At 45.6% G+C, this 21,124-nt stretch overlaps 1 protein-coding gene across 1 annotated transcript in view; it reads left to right on the top strand.

Moving 5' to 3' along the window:
• Window positions 1-21,124, top strand: part of LOC142563371 (uncharacterized) — a 110,861-nt gene that overhangs the window by 33,847 nt on the left and 55,890 nt on the right. The window contains exon 4 of the mRNA XM_075673931.1: window positions 14,051-14,212. Within this exon, the coding sequence (XP_075530046.1) occupies window positions 14,051-14,212 (162 nt within the window). The remainder of the gene's footprint in view (window positions 1-14,050; window positions 14,213-21,124) is intronic.

Raw genomic sequence — 21,124 nt, forward strand, 5'->3', positions numbered from 1 at the left:
ACCTGTATTAGATTAACATTGTTACAAATGCTTATGGGAGTCCTTTAAAACTACATTGCACCCAGCCACAGAAAGTACAAATGAAAGTCGCAATCTTTATTCCAATTTGGCATTCTTAAGCAGATTATATTGGCAGAATTTTATGCCTGCTTGTATTGTCTGCAATTCAATTTTCGGAGTTGGAGAAACTGATTCCTTTTCTTGCTGTTGAAAGGCTGCCTCGATGTCGATAGCAAGCTATAATTATTAATTTCTAAAGTGTTAAGCAATGACCATATCTCTAAGCTTGTCAGTGCATTTTTGTTCCACGAAAAGAATTAAGCTTTCTTTCTCCCTTTCATCGGCAGCCATGTAATGAAACTGTTCACTTTCATAAGTATCAGGATGCAAACATTCTGGAGTTTGTCCTGAGCATTTGTCTGCATCCTATAGTGTGCATGTTTGTATCAAGTTCTGGTGTTGCAATCGCAGTGATCTACGCATATTTTGATATTGCAACAAACGAATTTATTGAACTTTGTTTTCAAATCTACAATGTGGCCATGCAGTAACGACCACATTATAAGGAAAAAACTTGCAGATTCAGTGTACATGTTTGAATATACGCAAAGTGAAGTTCTTGTCAAGTGGTCAGTTAAATGCTGTTAAAGTAACTGCGATATATACAATTTCTCTTACCTTGAACAATCCAACATGTCATCTTTTGCAAGGTTTGTTTATGCATCGCATAGGACACAACCTTAATGTCATGTAACATTTATGTACTACACTGTTCAGAAACAATACCCAAATGCAAACGGCAGTTAATGTAGGTGCGCACTGCGAGACATCTACACAGTGACGGTGCTTGAGCAAGGAATTGTGCGAGGTGTATGCAGATGTATGAATGACACGTGCTTATGTACTTATTTACTTATATAACTCGCAGGCTGCAAGGCTGGAGTATTAGGTGAGGGGGAATAAAAAAGTAGTTACAAAAGGAAGAAGGGCACAACATTAAGAAAAAAACTAGCAAAAAAAGCAGCACCAATACAATGCACAAACTAGCCCAACGTGTTTTACTGGCACAAATTTATACAATACTTAACAACCATAACAGAAAAAAATTACTGTCCATGCACCCTGTACAAACGGTAAACGAGCGAAGCAGAAATGTATTGCCACGGTGTTTATCACTGGGTTGACGCGCCGCGGTTGCTCAGTGGCTATGGTGTTGGGCTGCTGAGCACGAAGTCGCGGGATCGAATCCCGGCCACGGCGTCCGCAATTCTATAGGGGCGAAATGCGAAAACACCCCTGTACTTAGATTTAGGTGCACGCTAAAGAACTCCAGGGGTTCGACATTTCCGGAGTCCTCCACTACGGCGTGCCTCATAATTAAAAAGTGGTTTTTGCACGTAAAATCCCATTATTTGTTTATCACTGGGTTAATTCCGACGGTTTATTCAAGTCGTTCTATATTATTGGTTATGTGTGTTTCTTAATGAGGTTACGCAGACGTTTGACATGGATTTATCACATTGTTTATTTGAAATGCCACACACCGCGCTTCGCTAGAAATGGAAAGTGCAATGTGTTCATTGTGTTAATCCAGCGGGTCCATGAAAGTCTTTCTCAATTATGTTACGCATTTGTGTTTTCTAATGCGGTAATCATAGTATTTATGACTCGGTTATGTACTGCAGTTACCAAGTGATTAACCGGGGCTGCACGTTTCATTTAATTATAAACAGGGACACATTTATGAACCTATTGGGAAGTCGGAGAGAGACTGCTGCACGCGCGCTCTGCTGCTAGAGAGAAAGGACGTGACTATCAGTGTAGCCATTGGCCCACCACACCTTTGCGGTGGGATAATTATGACATGATGATCTTGTCTTAACCCCGTCCCACTATGTGTCCCTTCCTTGCAATACTGCGTAGATAAATGTGTATGTTTCAAATGTATAAGCATTTCTATTACGTAAAAAAGGGGTGAGACCTCTTGTTTGCATAACGAATCCTTACCAACTAGCTCATATTTCTGTCGTTCTAAGCATTTATATGCCTACCCAAGAAGAAGAAACTTTATTAAAGAATAGACCGGCAGTTTCTGTTTTGGTGGCCTCAGGTGGCGACTCGCAGTCCTTGGACTCGGGCGGCATCTTCGGCCTGCCGGACGGCCCAGAGCTGGTCTGCCAGCTCTGAACTTTTGCGAGTTGCCTCCCAGCGGCGGCGACGCCTACGGAGAAGGTCCCCGGCGGCTCCCGCATCCGGGGCAGCGTCCGCAAGAAGCGAGCTCGAGCCTTCTCGTACTCTGGCAACGGCCGCGATTACGGACGCGTCGCGAACGGAGCTGGTTTGATTACCGTTGTTGCCGACACATTCCCAGAGCATGTGTCGCAGCGTTGCTCTCTGTCCGCAAGTTTTAGACGCGTCTGTTGGATATAAACGCGGATAGCAGTGGTGTAAGATAGCGGGGCTAGGGTAGGTGTGTGTCTGGAGCAAGTGTAATGTTACGGCCCCATTCCTGTTCAGTTTATCGTGTGGTGGCGGGAATGTACGTCTTTCGAGTCTGTAGTGTTGGGCAGACATCTCTGAACGTGGTTAGGCGATCGCCCCACGCCCACTGTGTTTCTTGTTGCTGCATTTCTGTCCTAATGTCCCGATCCGGCCGATCCGATGCCCCGCTCTCGGGGGCGCAGGCGGCGGCCACATAATCAGCGGTGGCTCGGCGTGTGAGACTTCGAGCCATGGCGTGGGCCGCCTCCTTGCCCGCGAGCGGAACATCGGTATGTGCCGGGGTCGAGAGGAGGAACACCGTAGAATTTTGGGGTTGCGAGGGCGATGACGAGTCGCCATCGTCAGAAATTCGGAGTATGCGGGCCGCTTCCCGCGAGGCACGAAGCCACGGATTCCCGCCTGCGATCACAGCGTCCGGCACGGCGACGAGTGCTAGGGCAATCGCGGCTTCTTCGGCCGCCTCCGTGTGTCCCGTGGTCACCGTGGCGCTCGCAATGTACTTACCCGTGCGATGTACAACCGCTATCGCGTGTGCGCTTCTCCCTCCTCCATATCGCGCAGCGTCTATGTACACTGTCTCGTTGCGGTTACCAAACTTCTTCTGAAGGTCACTTGCTTGTTCGTTGGTGCGTTGGGGGCATGTTCTTAGGAAGCGGCGGGATGATCAGGCGGTCGCGGACCGAGGCGTGAACCGCCGTCTTTTCTCCATGCTGAGTGTGGAATGGGATGCCGAGCGACTCGAGGATGCATCGACTTGTCTTTGACCAAGAAATTTTTCTGTCCATCATGTAAGACGAATAGTGTCTCACACCCTCCTAAACAATGACTAGGAATGACTAAACACTAGGATTTTTGTGATCGGACCCCGAGTGTTTCTCCTAGGAATACACAGCCTCACTGTAAAAAGAATGAACACCTTTCTGCTAGAGACCAAGACGATCACGAGGCGCACTAACAAAGGAAAGTTTATTCTACATGTCGAGTAAATGCTGTTTGAGAAGCAATAAATCGAAGTAACACAAAAAGCAGAAGCAAAACCTGATGTGTGTCCATACAGATCCCAACAGGAAACGCATCCATCTCTCAAAGTGTAACAAAGGCCATGCTGACACAAGTGTCTTTGCATCTACAGCTTACCTAATTTCTCTAGGCAGCCGATCTCCACAGAATGCTAGCTTCTTCCTGTACAATGCACTCGACATCTGAGCGTGCATTGTAGAGAAATAAGCTAGCATTCTGTGCAGATCAGCTGCCTAGAGAAATTATGGAAGCTGTAGATCTAAAAATGCTGGGAGAATGTTGTAGGCATGGCCTCCGTTAGAAAAGGATGCATTTCTTGTGAGGAAACACACATTAATTTTTGCTTGTTCTTTTCCTGTATGTTCGGTTTATTGCTCGTCAGCCCGCATTTACTCACTGTGTACATTAAACTTTTGATTAGTAAATCATCTCGGTTTTCGTTTTTGTCCTATGTGTTCTCTGGTGTCGTTTGCAGCAGGCTGTTTATTTTTTAGACTGCAACATGTCACTTTAATAACCCTTATGATGCTTCTGTGTACCTTACAAAATCTTTTATTTGGCCTATGTAGCAAGAATGTACAGTGTAAAGCAGTAATAGCAGGGTACGCTAACTTCTAATTAAAAGGTTTATTGTGAAAATGCAGTAATTTATAAAGGTTACCAGAAAGTAGTACAGCAGTTAAACCTGATAAAAACTAGTGCATGATGACCCCAACCATAAAAAACGGGAAAAGGAGAAAATATATAAATATATACAAGTCCAGGGAAAAATCATAGTGATTACCAAGTGCGCATGTGGCTATCGTCTAAGAAACTTGTTTTTTTTTTCCAATGGCATAGAACTGAAAGAGTGTGCTTGCATAAGCAAGCTATCAGTCTGTCTATTGGAATAAGAACAGTGTTTGTTGAAAGGTACTGACATGCCAGATTGGCAATTGTAATGATTTTTTTCCTGCACTTGGAATTTTTCTGTAGTTCCTTTCTGTAGCATATCTATTTATGTTTGGCTGCATCAAGCACCAATTTTTATCTAGCCTTCCAAGATGTCTTTCTTTTTTTCTGGTAATTTTTGCAATGAACCTTAGTTAGAACAGTCGTCATACATCTTTAGTGTCATCCTGTTGATACTGCATCATGCTGTGCACCCTTGCAACAATTGCGTGTATGTGTGCGTGCGTGCGTGCGCACGCATGGATTTGGATGTGAAATCAGGCCCTTGGGCGGAGGTATCATTCTTCTCCTGTGCTGCCTCACGAATTCATTAACTGTAGTGCAACAGAAATACGATGGACAAGAACAAATTCAACACAACAGCGCTTCGTTCTTGTCCGTTGTCTATATGTTGCGGTTTAGTCAATAATAAATAGACACCAACCCGTCCAGTCTTCAGTTCTTATGTAGGGCTTATAAGCCCGCTTGTGTCCTGGCTATGTATCCTGCAATTGAATTCTCGGCCATGTGCTTGAATGCCAAGTGTCAATCTCCTGATTTTCCTGACAATGTCATGTGATGTGCAGGCCCAGACAGTTCTGGTTAATCCATGCAGGGGTGCAGGATGTTATGCAGGGTGTAATTTCCACTGCAAGTGCTGCTTTGATTGCTTTCAGTTCAGCTTTTCTTGGTGTAGGATGACCTCGAATGGTATTCAGTTATATGGGGTTCAATATTATGTAGGGTCAGAGTACTGTTACATTGCTATTGCCACATCAGTGTACTATATGTGCTTGATGTTTGCTTGCATCTTCATATTAGCAACCTCCTCTGTGTGTTTGGCAGTTGCATATATAGTCTCCTGGCCTAATTGTTTGCCCCCATATTGCACCGTATGGGCCTGTTGTGTTTCAATTTCAGGTGCCCCCGATGTTGTGTCTGAAGAGAGGGGTACTAATCTTTGCATCTGATATGCTAGCTGGCATATCATCTGGGGACCAGTTTCTGAACTCTTGAGGCAAATAAGTTATGCTGAAGGCTGTAACTCTACTCTGTCTAGGTACTTTTTCGTTTACTCTTTCTCATAGAGGTCTTCAAGCATAGTAAAGTCGGAAAGACCTGCTATTACCCGATGCTTGTATTCGATGAGTTGTCTTTTTTGTGCGCTGCTGGTAATTCACACCGTACAATAGTTTGGACACAAGCACAGCATCTGCGATTTTCCGTACTATCCACTCGTTCACCACCCATGATTTTAAGATTATTCTTTTCACCAGGTGTAGAATTTGCGTCCAGGAATAGCATAATTGTTTCACCCACGTGCTGGCTCTGCCGTCATGGTCTTACACTAGCTAAGGATTGGTGGACGCAGACTTGAGGGTATGTTTGTGCAGCTGTGCATGTGGAGCACAATCTGTGGTAGTTCCTCATCCGAGTTTTTTTCCGACGTCGATGTAAGCTGACTTATAAGAAAGCGAGAGGGCAGACTGGCGAAGAAATTTTGCAGTGTTGTCGAGAGCTTGTTGCATAATTCCTGATTTCTGTATAGGATAGCTTTCCCACAGACTGTAGTATACGATAGGCTGTAGTAGTTCTTGTAGTATGCCAGCATTGTTGGTGTGGGTGGGCCAAATATACCTTCAATTGTCACCTGGAATTTTATGCCTTTCAAAAAGTGACTATTTAACTGAAGTGCTCTACCAGAAATGTTTTTTGCTCATCCTTCCTCTTATTCAATTCAACCTTGGCCTTGTGTTAGCAGCAGAATGCTGCTAACACAAGGCCGAGGTTGAATTGCAGGGAATGAGTGAGTGGCAGGTGAATAAATTAAGGAACAATATTTTTGTCTATAGACTTTTTTCTCGCCTGTATGTAAGCAAAATTTAGAGTTGGTTTGTCATTGCAAAAAGTAGTTTCTGGTCCTTTATTGAATAAACCACATATTGTGTATAGTTTAAATGCTGAAATTTGTTCTAAAATCCCCGGGTGATGTGTTCTTGCAAGTAGCATGGTATTTCATTACTTATAAAGATAGTAATCACAGCGGATATTGTTATATAAGTTTACACACTAATATATGTGATCACAAACTTATCAGAAACTTATTAGAAACATATAAGGCATGAATGCTGCTGCATACTAAATCAGCTTTAAACGTGCAAGAACTGCTTGCACTTCAAAGATTCAAAATTTTACATGAGGGGATGCACCTGGCTGACTTCACTGCACAGTTTTGATTTTAACGTGTCGTTTTCAACTGTTTCATCTCCACAAGGACAGGCTGTTTGCTTGGTTTTCGCATTGTTACAGGAGTTTTACATGACGGTGCAGGATGGTACGCAGTCACTGTGCCATTTTAGCGAGAAAAATATTTACCTAATTTACTAGCTGTAAAGTTAATTACCTTTCCAAGCAAATGTTAATACAGGTGCAGTAAGGATACAAAGACCGTAACATAATCAATGTCTGTTGGTTAGTGTGCAAGAAAAAAAAATTATCCAGAGAACAGGTGCAACTTAACGTGCATGTAATATTAGAAAACAAATTAACGACGCTGTTTATTGAAGCCACGCATTTAATGCTATCGTAGAAAATTCATTACGATAGCCTACACTTTTACTCTGTCAAATTTAATAAGTGAGGTAAGATAACCTTTCAAGATGCATCGGGAAAATTCACGCTTGAAAAGCGACAACAATATGCGACAGTACAGCGTTCAGCGCAAGGTTACAACTTCGGGTACTTTGCTGCCTTGTCATTTGCCCTCGTCGAGGTTGAAATTATTTAAGCTGCTGCGTACGCGTGATTTTTGTATGCTATTCAAGAAAAGACAACTGTGAAGACTCCAAAAGGCCATGTCGTCTCGTGGCAACTCGCAAAAGCGACCAAGCACATGTGAAAATGCACTTTATTTGCTGCGTAGCGTGTCACCGCACGCGTATAAATGGGAAAATGGAATAGCCTTACAAGTTTTTTTTATTCTCCCTTCGCGTACGTACCAAATTCGGTAATCCATGTGTCCGCGCATTGCACTTGTTGAGGGAGACGCTATTTCCAAAAACAAACCGGCGGAATAGCTCTCCGCGCAACTTCGTCGGAAAATCGCAGCGCTCGCTGCGACGGTGCCACTGTGCGACCAACCGGTTGGTCGAAGCCGAAAATCGGGGGGTGGGCACTGCGACTGCGATTTTCGTCGCAAACGAGAGAAAAAAAATTGCACTTGCGGTGCAACGAAAATCGCATCATGTGAAACAGGCTAAAGGTGCTTTCGCGGCTAGAATTCTCCGCCGCGCGAGGATGGGTCCAGCACCCATTTTTTCACGGCACCGCATTTCCGCAAACCCGAGCAAGCCAATCACAGGCGCTGAAGTCGTCACATGCACGGCGAGGTCAATGCTTTCGCCGGCGAGCCCGACGGGCGCGCGCACCGTGTCCCAGCAGCCAGCGGAGTCCCAACGACTGAAACGTGCGGGAATACTCGCGGGCTCCCGCGGCATCTTGACAGAGATAGAGAACTTTCGCGTTCCTCCCGCTCTATGCGACTTCGAACACGCATTGGTGGGGCCTTCGGAACGCGACGCGCGTTTTTAAGCGCGCCGCCTTGAGCGCGCTAATTTCCCCAAGTGAGGACGTACCTGTACGCGAACGTAAGTGAGATTTCGATCGTGGCCGTAAGGCCGATCTCGTGCATCGGTAACGGCATGCAGAAACAATGTGGGAGACACTTGTGCAGCCGAGATGCCTACTGGTGTTGTGATCGTCAACGTGTACATCAGACCGAACGCGTCTCGTTGTGACACAGAAACGTTCCTGGCAGAAACAATGAAGACCTTAAAGCCACATTGTACGCCGATCCTAGTGTGCGGTGGCGATGTGATTCGGCGAAATAGCACGGGAAATGTATCTAGAGTTTCATGTTAGATCACTACTCGTTGAAACTGAAGGCGCTACAGAGACCCACGACGCAACACCGTTCCTGTATTGATATCACGTTTGCAAGCAGGCTGTGTCACACTACGATGGCAGAGCCTCTGACCTTCTACAACAGCAGTCACAGGGGAATACTGTTAAATTATTGAGTAGTCATCCGCGAAAGTATGAGTGTGTGCGTGTGATCAACGCCTGCATGATCTAAATCACAGGCTATGCAATTAGTGAAAAATATCTTCATTCAGCTTCAAAGTTAAAGAAATACAACCCTAAACCAGCAATCAAAGCACATATGCATAGCGTTTAGTCACTCAGGACTTCGCGGGTCCGTTGCGTGGTCGTTGGCTTTGATTCAGTTTGCATTGGGGAAAAGTTTCGCGTCCAACCATCTTTCTTTTAGAAATGGACTTTGATTTGTTATGAAGTCAGTTCATTAACCAAGCTTAGAGTAGTAGTCTATCGTATAGATGATGGTGTAAGGTGGTTTCCCGCTGTTACGACTGCTGGAGGTAGGGGCAGAGGTAGGGGAGCTTTCCATCCTGCTTGCCAATTCGTTGGATGGCCACTTGCGAAGATTGTTGTCTTTAATGAACGACCAGATGCCAAAGGGAAACTTAATGGTTTTAATCCATGATGAAAGAAGGACGAGACGATCCAGCAAAGATTTCGGAGAACAAAAGTGATCTATATCAATCAACAAACCAGGTCCACAGCGCGCTCAATGACGAGCTTGATGACGCGACGATCACAGGCGACGGTAAGTGGCGCACGGCTTATTGTGAGAGAAGTCACAGGCGAGGAAGAGTGACGTAACGCTCCGGCGCTTCGTCTTCGGTAAATGTTCTGAGTCAGGTCTGAACACGACTGTTGGAAAATGCAGCTGGTGAGCAAAAAACTTTTTCTTATCCGAAGTACCAGAGTTGCGGAATGGCCCGATGTTTTCGAACCGCTTGAGCCTACGGGCGCTATGCTGAACACGGCACCTCGCAGCAATTTCTTTCTGCTGATTTTTGGCACGCCCTGGGATTGCGTTACAAACAGTGAATCACAAGATCTAGTGGAGATGCTCCAGTGGACTCAAAGGCAGTACAGCGTCTGGGTAATAGAGCGCCTCTCGAACAGGCAAGTAGACGAAGGACGCGGAAGCCACGAACTGTGAGGGGCAGGTGCTGACACCGGTGGTGGTACAGGTGACTGCCCCTTTCGCCTCCTGTTCCAATCCACCACTTCTATCGTCATGCTATCGCTGTCACTCCGTCGTCATCATACAGGCTTCGTTATAGTCTTGGTTATGTCATCGTGTTCATAAACTCTCATCCCATTGTCCTTGAACCTTGCCATTACATTGTTACATCGTCATCAAACAGTCGTCGTTATGCACTGCTTGCCATGTCGTAGTAATACCGTCACGGTCATTCTACCGCCTTCATTCTAATGTAGACATCTGAGTGTCGTCATGCAATCGTCCTCACGCCATCATCTTCACAAAGACGTTGTCATGCCGCCATTGCCATAGGATTGACGTCCACTCTTCGTCACCATTCTGTCGTAATCAAGCTGTCGTCATTGGAGAGAGAGAGAGAGAGAGAGAGAGAAAATTGATCGAGGTTAACTAGAGGCGAGCCTCCACTGTGGTGAGGAACTACAAAGGCGACAAAGTGCGAGAAAAAGACTGTCGTCATTAGACTGACATTAGGCGACGGTTGTCATGTGATTGTATTTAGTGCGACATCGTCTGACAGTCGCTATCATGCGTCTGTTGTCATACTGTCGTCGTCGTGCCGTAATCGTCATAAACTGGTCGCACCCTATTGTTCTAATACCGGTGTCATGCCATCGTCTTGATTGTACCGTCTTCATACAGACATCATCGCAGATTCGTTACCATAACACCGTAGTAATGCCGTCAAAGTCCTCCGTCGTTTTCATTCTAACATCCACATCCTACTGTTGTCGTGCTGTCGTCATGCCATTACCCTCACACGGGCATCGCCTTATAATTGTTGTCAGGCTACTGTCGTCATTTCGTTGACGTCACACAGTCGTCAATGTATACAATCGGTCGTGATTCCTTCATGGTCGTCGCATCGTCTTCATTCCAACTTCGACATGCTACTCACATGCTACCGTTTTGGTCGTTCCATCGTTGTCATTCTATTTTTCACAGCGTGGTCTCACATGCTGCCGTCGCCACACAGTCGTCATCATAACATTGCTGTCATTTCATTATCGTCACGCAGTCGCTAAACGATTGTCATAAGTTCAGTAGCGTCATCCTATTGCCGTCATGCCTTCGTCAACTTTCCAGCTTCGTAATCCGTTTGCCGTTATGGCGCCGTCCCCATGCCATAGTCCACACTCCACACGTTTTTTCGTCATGCGGTGGCCATCATGTGGAATTCCTCATCTCAATGTCTTTATGCCATCGTCAACATGCCACCTTGGTCACTCCATTGGCATCATTCCTTCTTCTTCATTCCATCGTGGTCACTGCGTCGGCATCCTATAGCCTCCGTTATCCCGCATGGTAATAGGCGACATTGGCAAACCAAGCTCAGTGGAATAGCTGAGTATTTCGCATGCAGCTGAAGCAAGGGAACCCTCACAATCACAATTATGGATGGTAAACAAACATGGCTTGAGAATTGGGATGAGTCGCTACATGTTTTCAATGCTAATAGCTTTACCGTCGACATGCGTCGTGAGAAATGCGGTAGGCGGATGTTTTTATGGCGATATCAATAATATGGACACTCCAACCGCATTTATGCCGTCGGCGTTGCCATGACGTCCCGCATGAGTGAAAGCATATGAGGGTGAGTCGCCGAACGCGGTTCAATCTCGCGTGCGCTAAGTGGGAATGCAGCCAGGATGCACCCGCTCCTGCGGCAATGAGGCAGGGGAGCGAAATTAGAGAGAAGGGGCGTTCTTCTCCGGCGGCTGCTACAGTGCCTCGATGCCCTACTCGCCCGCCGCTCCGTACAGAGTTAAGGTAACCGCGGCGCCTACTACGGCGTTGGCTATGCGAATGACGGACGCCGTAGGGATGTGTTGCCGGCGCTCGTGTGCCTCGAAACGGTCTGCGGCCTGTCCAAATTGGGCGCCCGCACGGTAATCATCTCCAAAGCGATCTGCGATGATTTCCAGTGCGCACAGTGCGCTAGCTTCGTATGCGCTGCGCTTTCTACGTTTCGTATTCGTTGAAGCGACAGATGCACAACGGTCAATTGGCTAGCGGCTGCTGCCGCTATTCCTAACTGCAGCGTTTCCACAGATAGTTTCCTCTGTCTTCGAGTGATGTGTGTTCATGTTTACGTGTGCGCACGTGACACCGTGCTGGATGATTTATTCAAAACACGTTGACCTGCTAGTTGGTTTGAATCCATGATAAAATGTGTAAGGACGACTGAAGAAGGACGTAGAAATAAGCAGACGCACGAAGACAGCGATGTCTCCGTGTGTCTGTTTCTTTCTAAGTCCTCGTTGAGTCACGCTTACATATTCTATCATTCGTAATTTAGTTAGTAAGCGAATGTTTACAAGTTTATATGGCCGATAAAACTACCATCCTTACTCGTTACAGCTATATACTAACTTGCTATTGCATACCGTGCTTCGCGTTTCCGGCGGAACTGGGTATTTGTCCATATTTGCTATATACCCACAGGTAATTTTCCTTATGCCATTTATGGCTTCAGTGTCTGTTGACCTCGTACGGTAATGACTAACAAAAATTGCACCACTCACTTTTTTTTAAGACTCGCTGCACCACTTGCACGATTCTGCAGAGGTAATTTGCCAGACCCAAATCTCCTATTCTAACTTTCCGAAGCACCGAGAACACTTCTTGTGGAAGCTTCGCGACTGTAAAATTCTGATATCGGTCATGAGGCTACCTCTGAGATATCTTCACTAAGACGGCTATAGGTAATTGTGAAATGTGAAAATTCACATGTACCGTAATTTCCGGAATTCAATTTAACCCATGAGGTTAACCCATGAGGCCTTCTCTGAAAAATTCTACTCGGCAAATTGCATGATTTAATGTTCAATCATTCCACTACCATGTGGTGAACAGGTGGTAATAAATGTAGCGTCCTTTAATATTTCTAATCATGCCACCTTATGCGACGGATACCTAATGTGTGTTTAAGCGGATGATCATTTCCTAATCTGCAGCGCAACACAAACTGATGCTTGGCGCCACTTGGACTGCATATTCCTGGATATGGCCTTTCAGCGTCGGCTCAATTAAAAGCACAGAGAGCACTGCAGAAAACCGTCGCTTAGTGGCGTCCTTGGTGCTTAAGTCTCCTTCAGTCCTTTTGGAAATACTGCGAAAAAGTGTATTCAGCATATTAGTCAGCCATATTGGGAAAAGTGTCCTGCAATTCAGTTCGACGACTGCCAAGTGTGCGTTCATTATTGTGGCTGTGCGTCTTCGTTTAGCGGACACAATATTGTGGAATGAAACCTTGCTGAATTTATTAGTCACTGTATGCTTGTCTACGTCAGTAATTTTCACAGGTAAACATACTTATTGCGTGTGAGCATAGTGTCACCTGATCTGATGGAACTGACGGCTGCGCTGCCATGTGGCCTTCGTAAGAGGTCGTTGCCACCCTGCTGGTAAAACGGACAGACGCGTGGCCATGTGCCAGCTTTTAGCCCGCTCATAGCATCGGCATTCGCACCTTTTGCTGAAAAAAGATGCATTTTTCGCATCATTTTCTCGGCTATCTTCTGACCAGCGGGCTTCCCAAAGAAGTCTCGTAGTGCTTTTTTTTGCAGGTGCCCAAGCTTTCAATCTCGTGTTTCTGGTTATCAAGCCTTACTTTTGCGGTGCCTTTGATGTATCAAAGAATATTTGCCAATATCAGGGTATGCTTAAATCGGTTGTTAGCACTCACGCGTTCGTACTCCGTCAGCCAATCTTCAACGTCCGCTTCACTGGAACCGCACAACGGGCCAGGATCGCCGGGTTGCACGAACACGAACATTAATGTGGCGGGTGCGGATATAGGCACCGCGTATCTCGCCATTGCTTACAGAAATCCAACGCGACGGCCGTTGCGGAGTTCCTTTGCGAGGCATGATGTACTCCGCAACTCCACAAAAGTGTGACAGATGTGAAATGTTGGCGAAGGATATATTTACAAAATATTTATAAGAAAAACTAGAGCAAGAGAACGTGTCTGATATGACCCGCGTGCAGACGACTTCATTGTCGCCTTCATCGCTCTGCCAAACCTGGCGTTCATGCATGTATGAATCGCTCCATGAGGTAATACAGCTCATCCACAACAATAAAAGCAAGCTGATGCTTCTCAGAACTTTTTTGAATCGGACAATCACTGCTCTGTATAACAACCTAAGTGAAACCCTTCACTGTCACACAACCTGGCGAGCGTTGCTAAGAAAATGCGTTCACCTATACTTCTTGACGTTTGCGGAATGTGCTTGGCCCAATAGCACAGTCTTCTCCTTTACCTTAGGTAGATCGCTTTGAACGTATGAACATACAGATACGTGGTTGCGACATTGTATACTCCATCTGGAGAGCTTAGCAGTGACTGTGATAGAATTAAACGAGAAGACCATGTCTCATATGTTCATTCTCTAAGCAGTTGGGACATTATGCTAAAAATATATCTTCTTTGAAATGCAGATACTTCGAACAAGTGAGCCATTGCTCCTAACGAAGGCGTCTGGGAATGTACTATATACAAGACTTGTGAAGTGCTTCAAATCGTACCGTATTGCGGATAATAGTGGAAAGATCCGCTCAGTGAGCTTCCTACAAAGAAGTGGAACAATATCCATTCCAGAGGTTCGGTAACCACCATATTACCATTTTCGCTGGTTTGTTTATACGCGCTTTTGAACATTGTGATTGCATTGTTGCTTCCGTTAGGATTTGTTATTTACACTTGTATTTCTTTACACCAGCATGGCGTCATAGAAGGTGAGTTTTGAGTGGAACAGCTATTATGACATTGAAACACAAGTAGTCTATGCTGTGTGGGTTCCATCACGAGATCGCGACAGACGGGCTTCACATACGTAACTCAAAGATTACTAGAAACCACAGCAAAATATTTTTTAAAGCAGGGCTACGGAGGCATTTCATCTCCCTTTCTAAAGACTAGTTTGTTCACGGCCAACCTGTTAGTGCCATCACATAGTTATATTCGCGGTTTAATGAAAAAAAAAACAACATATATTTCTGAAGAAGTTATACGTTGTCAAATAGGAAAAATATTTGGAGTGATGTGATGGTACATTCTGAAGTCCATAGCTGATGTGTATTAAATGAAGATTGCAAACCCGCGCTGTCAGTTCTTCTAGGGACGGTATATGAAACGCTTAAAAAATTCTTTGTTTTGGCGCAAAGACCAGTAAGGGCCGCAAATTCATATTTGTAGAGGATGGGGGCATTTTATGGTTGGCGTCGTAAAGGAGTTCTAAGGTTAAGGAAACTGCACCTTTTGAAAATAACTGCATAACGTGCATAATCCTAACTTCCATGCGTTTCACGTCGTGTGTAGCTTGTTTTTCCAGTTTACTCAGTGAATTATGCTTTTAGGAAACAAATTCAGTGATTGCAGAAGGTAATACGGTCGTCCCAATGTTTAACCGAATTCTAAAACTGGCGTAATAATTTTGCGGCAACCCACAAGGTGGATCGAAGTAATTAACAAACGGGAAATGATACATCCACCCAGTCATACCAGTTGCTACAAAGGAAACCAAAACAGGTTCCTCGAAAGAAAAGGCTCGTAGTTGAAGAAACATTAATCCCGGTTCGCGACTCGAACCCGGGACCACTGCTTTCCCGGGGCAGCCACTCTACCATGTGAACTAGCCAGGTGGCTACCAGATAGCAGGGTGAAGTCGAATATATCGACAACTCAGAAACAAAGACAAGAGTTTGACGTAATAGTTCTGCGGAAACCCGCAAGGCTTAGGGAAGTAATTAATAAGCGGAAAATGTGACATCCACCCAACCGCAGCAGTTGCTACAAAGAAACTCTTGGAACCAGTGGAAGGAAAAATTCTTGGCGACATTCCGAAGCAACCCAGCGCAAAGATGGGACGCCGCGCTTAATTTCAAGTACAAGCAGGGCTCCCTCGGCGAGTATTTCTTTGAAGAACGCCACCTTTTAAAGCTGGCCGAGCCTATGTTTCCTCCTTCTGCCGTAGTAGCACTAATAACGCACGGACTGCACGCGGAAGTCCTCAAGCCTTTCCTAGGTGTCTTCTGTAACGTGCATATAGAAGATATTATCATTTTCTCCAATACAGAGGCTCAGCATCAGGAACGCCTGTCCCAGGTATTAAATGCCTTGAGCTTGGCACACCTCAATGTTAATTTTAAGGTGAGTGCGTTCTTTCAAATAAAAGTTGTGTTTTTTGGAAGAGTCTTTGATGGGACTACCAAAAGCACGAAACAAGAGTCTGTCGACAGGATATCCCAACTGGTAAAACTATATGCCGTCCACTCATTGCTTGTGTTTTTGGGATTAGGAGGACATTCAGAACGTTCATAAAAATTTTTGCCATAAAAACAAGATGCGTCACGCGCCTAACGCAGAAAGAAGTTCCATTTGAATGGGATGAGGAAGGTGCGAGAGTCTACCGTGATCTGGTGCACAGAATCTCTGCTGACGCTATTCTACACATACCAGATTTCACTTTACCCTTTGAACTGAATACCGACGCCTCTTACTATGGGACAGGTGCAGTCTTGTACCAGAAATGTCCAGAAGCGTCCGGCCCAGAAAAGCGACAAGTAGTAGGTTACTAGAGCTACACCCTCAAGCTACCTGAAGTCAAGTACACCAGTACTGAAAAGAAAGCTCTTGGAGTCCTTAAGGCAATCCAGTACTTCCGTACGTACCTAGAAGGCGCGAAGTTTACTTTGTTCACCGATCACCAGGCCCTCACTCATCTCTTCAATATTACCAACCTAAGAGACGTATCGCCAGATGGGTGAACTACTTGCAGCAGTTCTATTTAATCAGCTCCCACAGACCTGGACCCCTTTTGACTGATGTAGATGCATTGTCTAGACGGATGATACAGGCCAACAAAGAACAATCGGAAGTAATCAAGGAAGTTTAATTGTGGGAAGGCACTGAACAATTGATATTTAAGGAAGGTCACTATCAAGTCCCGCCAACGCTGGTTTCCAGGGTGCTTTATTTGTACCACGATAGCCCAGAATATAGAGAACACGACGGATTTTGGCGCACCCACAACAAGCTGGTCAAGAGATTTATGTGGCCTCACATGAAAGGAGACGTCAATCAATACTTTTGTTCATGCCACATTTGTCAAGACAACAAAGTGAATTATAAGCAGCCTACGGACGCCATGATAATACCTTTCCACTCGAACGGGCCTTTCGAACTTATGCACCTGGATTTCGCCGAGCTAAATAAGGAACGAGAAGGAGTTCGAAAAGCGCAAACTTTTCTTCTGGCCATAGATGAATGCACCAGGATGGTCACGGCATGGGCAGGAAAAGAAGATGCGAATAGTGTCATTGGATATGTTTAGGACAATCAGGACGATTGTTTGTGACAATGGTTCAGCGTTCAAGAGTGAAAAGCTAGCAAAATGGGCTCGAGACCACAATATATCAATCAAATTCTGTGCGCCATACCATCCCGCTGGGATGGTATGGCGCACAGAGGCTTTTGTGGCTTGCAGAGCGTGCTATACGAGATGTGAAGCAATACATCAGGATATACGATTGTTTGCCTGCTGGATGAAAATGTTCTTTACAAGGAGCTGTACGACGACACAATCGCTCCTACACCAGTGGCTTGGGATGCAGCCCGCAGTTCGCTTCTTCAGGAGAAACCCTTATTCATCAGGTGGACCGTGAACCGGAGCTGTTAGAAAATCTCAAGATCGTCGAGGAGAGGAAAGAGAAATCGCAGGAGGAGAGGTACCGTAAACGAATAAAAAAACATTTTGACAAGAGACATTTCTCTGATATCCCAGACATTCAAGTCACCGACTTCATTCCAGTTAGAAAAGGAGTAAGAGAACCAATGCTAAATTTTATGGTCCTTACTCTGTGATAAAGACAGCCACTCAGAAAGGAATATTGAAGACTGTGTGGTACATTGGTGAACGTGGCTCTGTAGAATGTGCTTCGATTGGAAACGTCTTGAAGTATTAACCCAGGAGGGGTTAGCAAAAGAAACCTGGAATGGTCAAGCGGTATGAGCCTTCGAATAGATGATGAAGAAGTGCAGCAACCTGGGTTCAGGAGCAAAGAAGGAGGAAGTTGGAATAAAAGGTAGACAAGATGGACGCCAGTTCCACAGCCTTTCCTTCTATTCTGTCCTTTAACTAGGAACGCTACAAAACTCTACAATAATGTCCGAGGTCACCGCACGACGCACGCTTACAATCCAAGAACAGACCAGCTGAAGTGACGCCCTCCTTAGGCATTCGGTCGGCGTTTTGTCGTGGTGGCCCGCTGCCATCCATTCAGAGTACTGGCATCTGAATTCTGCCTTAAATGGCCTATTAATCGACACATACATCGGTGGCAGCATGCTTAAACCGCCGGGGATGACGGCTAGATGCGTACGAGCTTCTGCAACACGAGCCTTCACGCGCTCTGTGAGGTGGCCACGAAAGCTGTCCAATACGAGCTGGTCCTTCCGTCGCAGCAGGCCTCCCGGGCGGTTAGCCCAAACCGTTTTCACCCAGTTCACCACTAGTTCATTGGAAATCGAGCCCTGTTTTTGCAGTTTGACGATGATTCCATTCGGGAAGCTCTCCTTGGGTAGCGTCTTTCGCTTAAACACTACGTACGGGGGGAGCTTCCTTCTGTCCGCTGTGACAGATAGCATTACAGTGCAACGCTGACGCTCGGCAGCGGTCGTGCGCACAAGAACGCTCTTAGCGCCGGTTTGGTTGACCATCGTGTTCTCAGGAGCATCGAACCAAACAGGCGTTTGGTCCGCGTATTCCTATCTAGTGTAAGTGGTACTCGTGCTCCACTCGCAGCGCGTTAACAAAGCGGTGAAACTTGATCAATTGCAAGGCTTGCCGCCGAATGCTCTGCTAGTCTTGTTTGTTGTGGCCAGCACTCCCTTTTGGTCGCACCAGCGACGCACGCACTTGTCGTCGACGTGGAAATTCCATCCGACTTCACGTTTCCCATTGTGTTCGGCGTATGCGACAACATGAAGTTTGAAGCATCATCATACGCGATTAAGCGTTTTTTTTTCTTTTCCACCGCAAGCGGTTGTGCTGTAGACAGTCGTCAAAATGAACGGCGGCGCAAAGGATCAATGGTGCCGGCAAGAAAAGCGACAAGATCTCCCTGATAGTACCACGCGTCCGGAGCTCACAGATAGCGCCGCGTTACGAAGGGCAGCTATTGCCATCTGGTGGCTCCCGCGAAATGCGCCGCCGCACGCGAGACGACGCTGCCGTTCGCTGGCGAGATTTTTTTTCTTCAAAATTTGGACTGCCAAGTTGGCGGAAGTGGCCCTTACACGAGCACGGCCCTTAGTCGAGTGTATACGGTAATTACTTCCCTGCCTTGCGGGTTTCCGCAGAACTATTACGCCACACGCTTGCTTTTGCTTCAAGTTGTCGATAGATTCGACTTCGCCCTGCCATCTGCTAGCCGCCTGGTTGGATCAGATGGTATAGTGGCTGCACCGGAAATGCAGTGTTCCCGGGTTCGATTGCTGGACCAGTACATATTTTTCTTCAACTACGAGGCTTTTCTTTCGGGGAACCCATTTTGGGTTTCCTTTGTAGCAATTGCTACGATTGGGCGGATGTCTCGAATTCTAAAACTGTATGACCATATTGAGTTCAACTGTGCCAAAAAAGTGGGGTATGTTAATGGTTGCTGGTTTAATTAGAAGTGCTGAAAATATTAACGGAACCCTTGCATTTGCTATGGTAGATTCATTATACAGTCGACGTTCAATATGCTGACCCTTGTGGGAACGCAAGGTCTGGTTGAATAAGAGAAAGATCGAGAAACAAAAGTCACAAGCCTGCGCGGCACATGACGCAAAGTCACAGCGTAAGCTGGAGGAGCTCCGTGAAACGGAGCTCCATAGGATTTTTGTGTCCGGCATCATGGGATACAGGGTCTTCGCAGCGAAGTCTCTTCGCGTCGTTTGAACGAGAAAGATCGGAACTGGCCGACTTGCGTCAACGGCGAGCTGCAGCTTGTGCTGGGGCTTGTCTTGCTATCTTTACAGAGGTATGGTGGGCCCGATATTGCCTGGTTGCAGCCATGCGCATAGTTCTACGATTCGCATCTTCAGCAGCGGTTCGTAACTTGCGAGTAGGCGCCATATCGTTTACCGAAGACTAAATAAAGATATGCGATTACATTGTTCACATGTAATATCCCTTCATCTGTGCCATGGGAGGTTGCTGATGATTATGATGATAATAATGATGGTTTATTTGTATACACTTCGAAACGGGATGCCGACAAATGGTGACCTAGTCTACTTGAGTTATTACTACTGTTCCTTGTCGGGACGCCTGGTCGACTAGAACGGAACTGCAATGCAAAGTTCATATGCATCGACGCTACGCCGCGCGCATATCAAATGGCATGATACGACGGTAATGATGATGATTATTCAATGGTAGTCCCTTTGAAACAACACAGTGAAAAACAGTTACCTAGCCTACTTGAATTATTCAGGTATGCCATACATGTTTTTCATTACTGCAGTATTTCTACGTCTCCATGAGGTTGTTTTTCTGGTTAAGGACTTCCCTTTCTACATTGTGCCGCTGTGTATGCAACTGCTACATGGCGTGCCAGCTGGTGAATTAAAACTCCAAAGGTCGCACGATAGACGCCACCCGGAGCGTATATCCCATAGCAAAGCAAGTGACACGTTACCATGCAATGATCATGATGATTTACAGGCCTCGCCTTTGAAAAGTGGTGGCAACATAGCCATCTAGTAACCTTGATTTAATTACGTACACAACGTATATTTTTCTACCATTATTGTAAACATCTCCTTAAGAGGAAGCTTTAGCTCGCGACCAACTCCAATGCGGCCTATTGAAATGTATGTAAAACGCAGAACTGCTTTTGTGAGAGAACACCTGGGCTGATTTTAATGTTTTTTTTTGCACTTGAGAGAAAAAGGTGAATTCTAGTGACTGTTGGAAGCGGAATTTCTAGTTAGGGCCTGAATTCTGTTAAAAGGACTTTCAGAATTGGGATTTTCTAAAAAACATAAAAAGACGAAGTTAAAAATTAATTTATGAGGTTTTACGTGGGAAAACCACTTTCTGATTACGAGGCACGCCGTAGTGGAGCGTTCCGGAAATATGACGACCTGGGGTTCTTTAACGTGCACTTAAATCTAAGTACACAGGTCTTTTTGCATCTCGCCCCCATCGAAATGCGGCCGCCGTGGTTGGGATTCGATCCCGCGACCTCGTGCTCAGCAGCATAACACCATAGCTACAAAGCAAGAAAGATATCGAAGAAAGACACTCTGCATCATGAAAGATATCGCGGTTCTGTAAACCGCATCCATTGGATCAATCAAAACGGACAAATTCGATATGTCAATTTACATCTTACGTGAATTTGTTACATTGTGTACAAGTGCTTTGCAAAAGCTGTATTTCCACATTACAATTTTTGCGCGATTCAAATGTAACATACCAAGTAGCATATCAATTTTTTCAGCTTTGTATGTGTGATTAAATG

This window comes from Dermacentor variabilis, chromosome 11, assembly GCF_050947875.1.
Source record: "Dermacentor variabilis isolate Ectoservices chromosome 11, ASM5094787v1, whole genome shotgun sequence".
Classification (NCBI taxonomy): Eukaryota; Metazoa; Arthropoda; class Arachnida; order Ixodida; family Ixodidae; genus Dermacentor; species Dermacentor variabilis.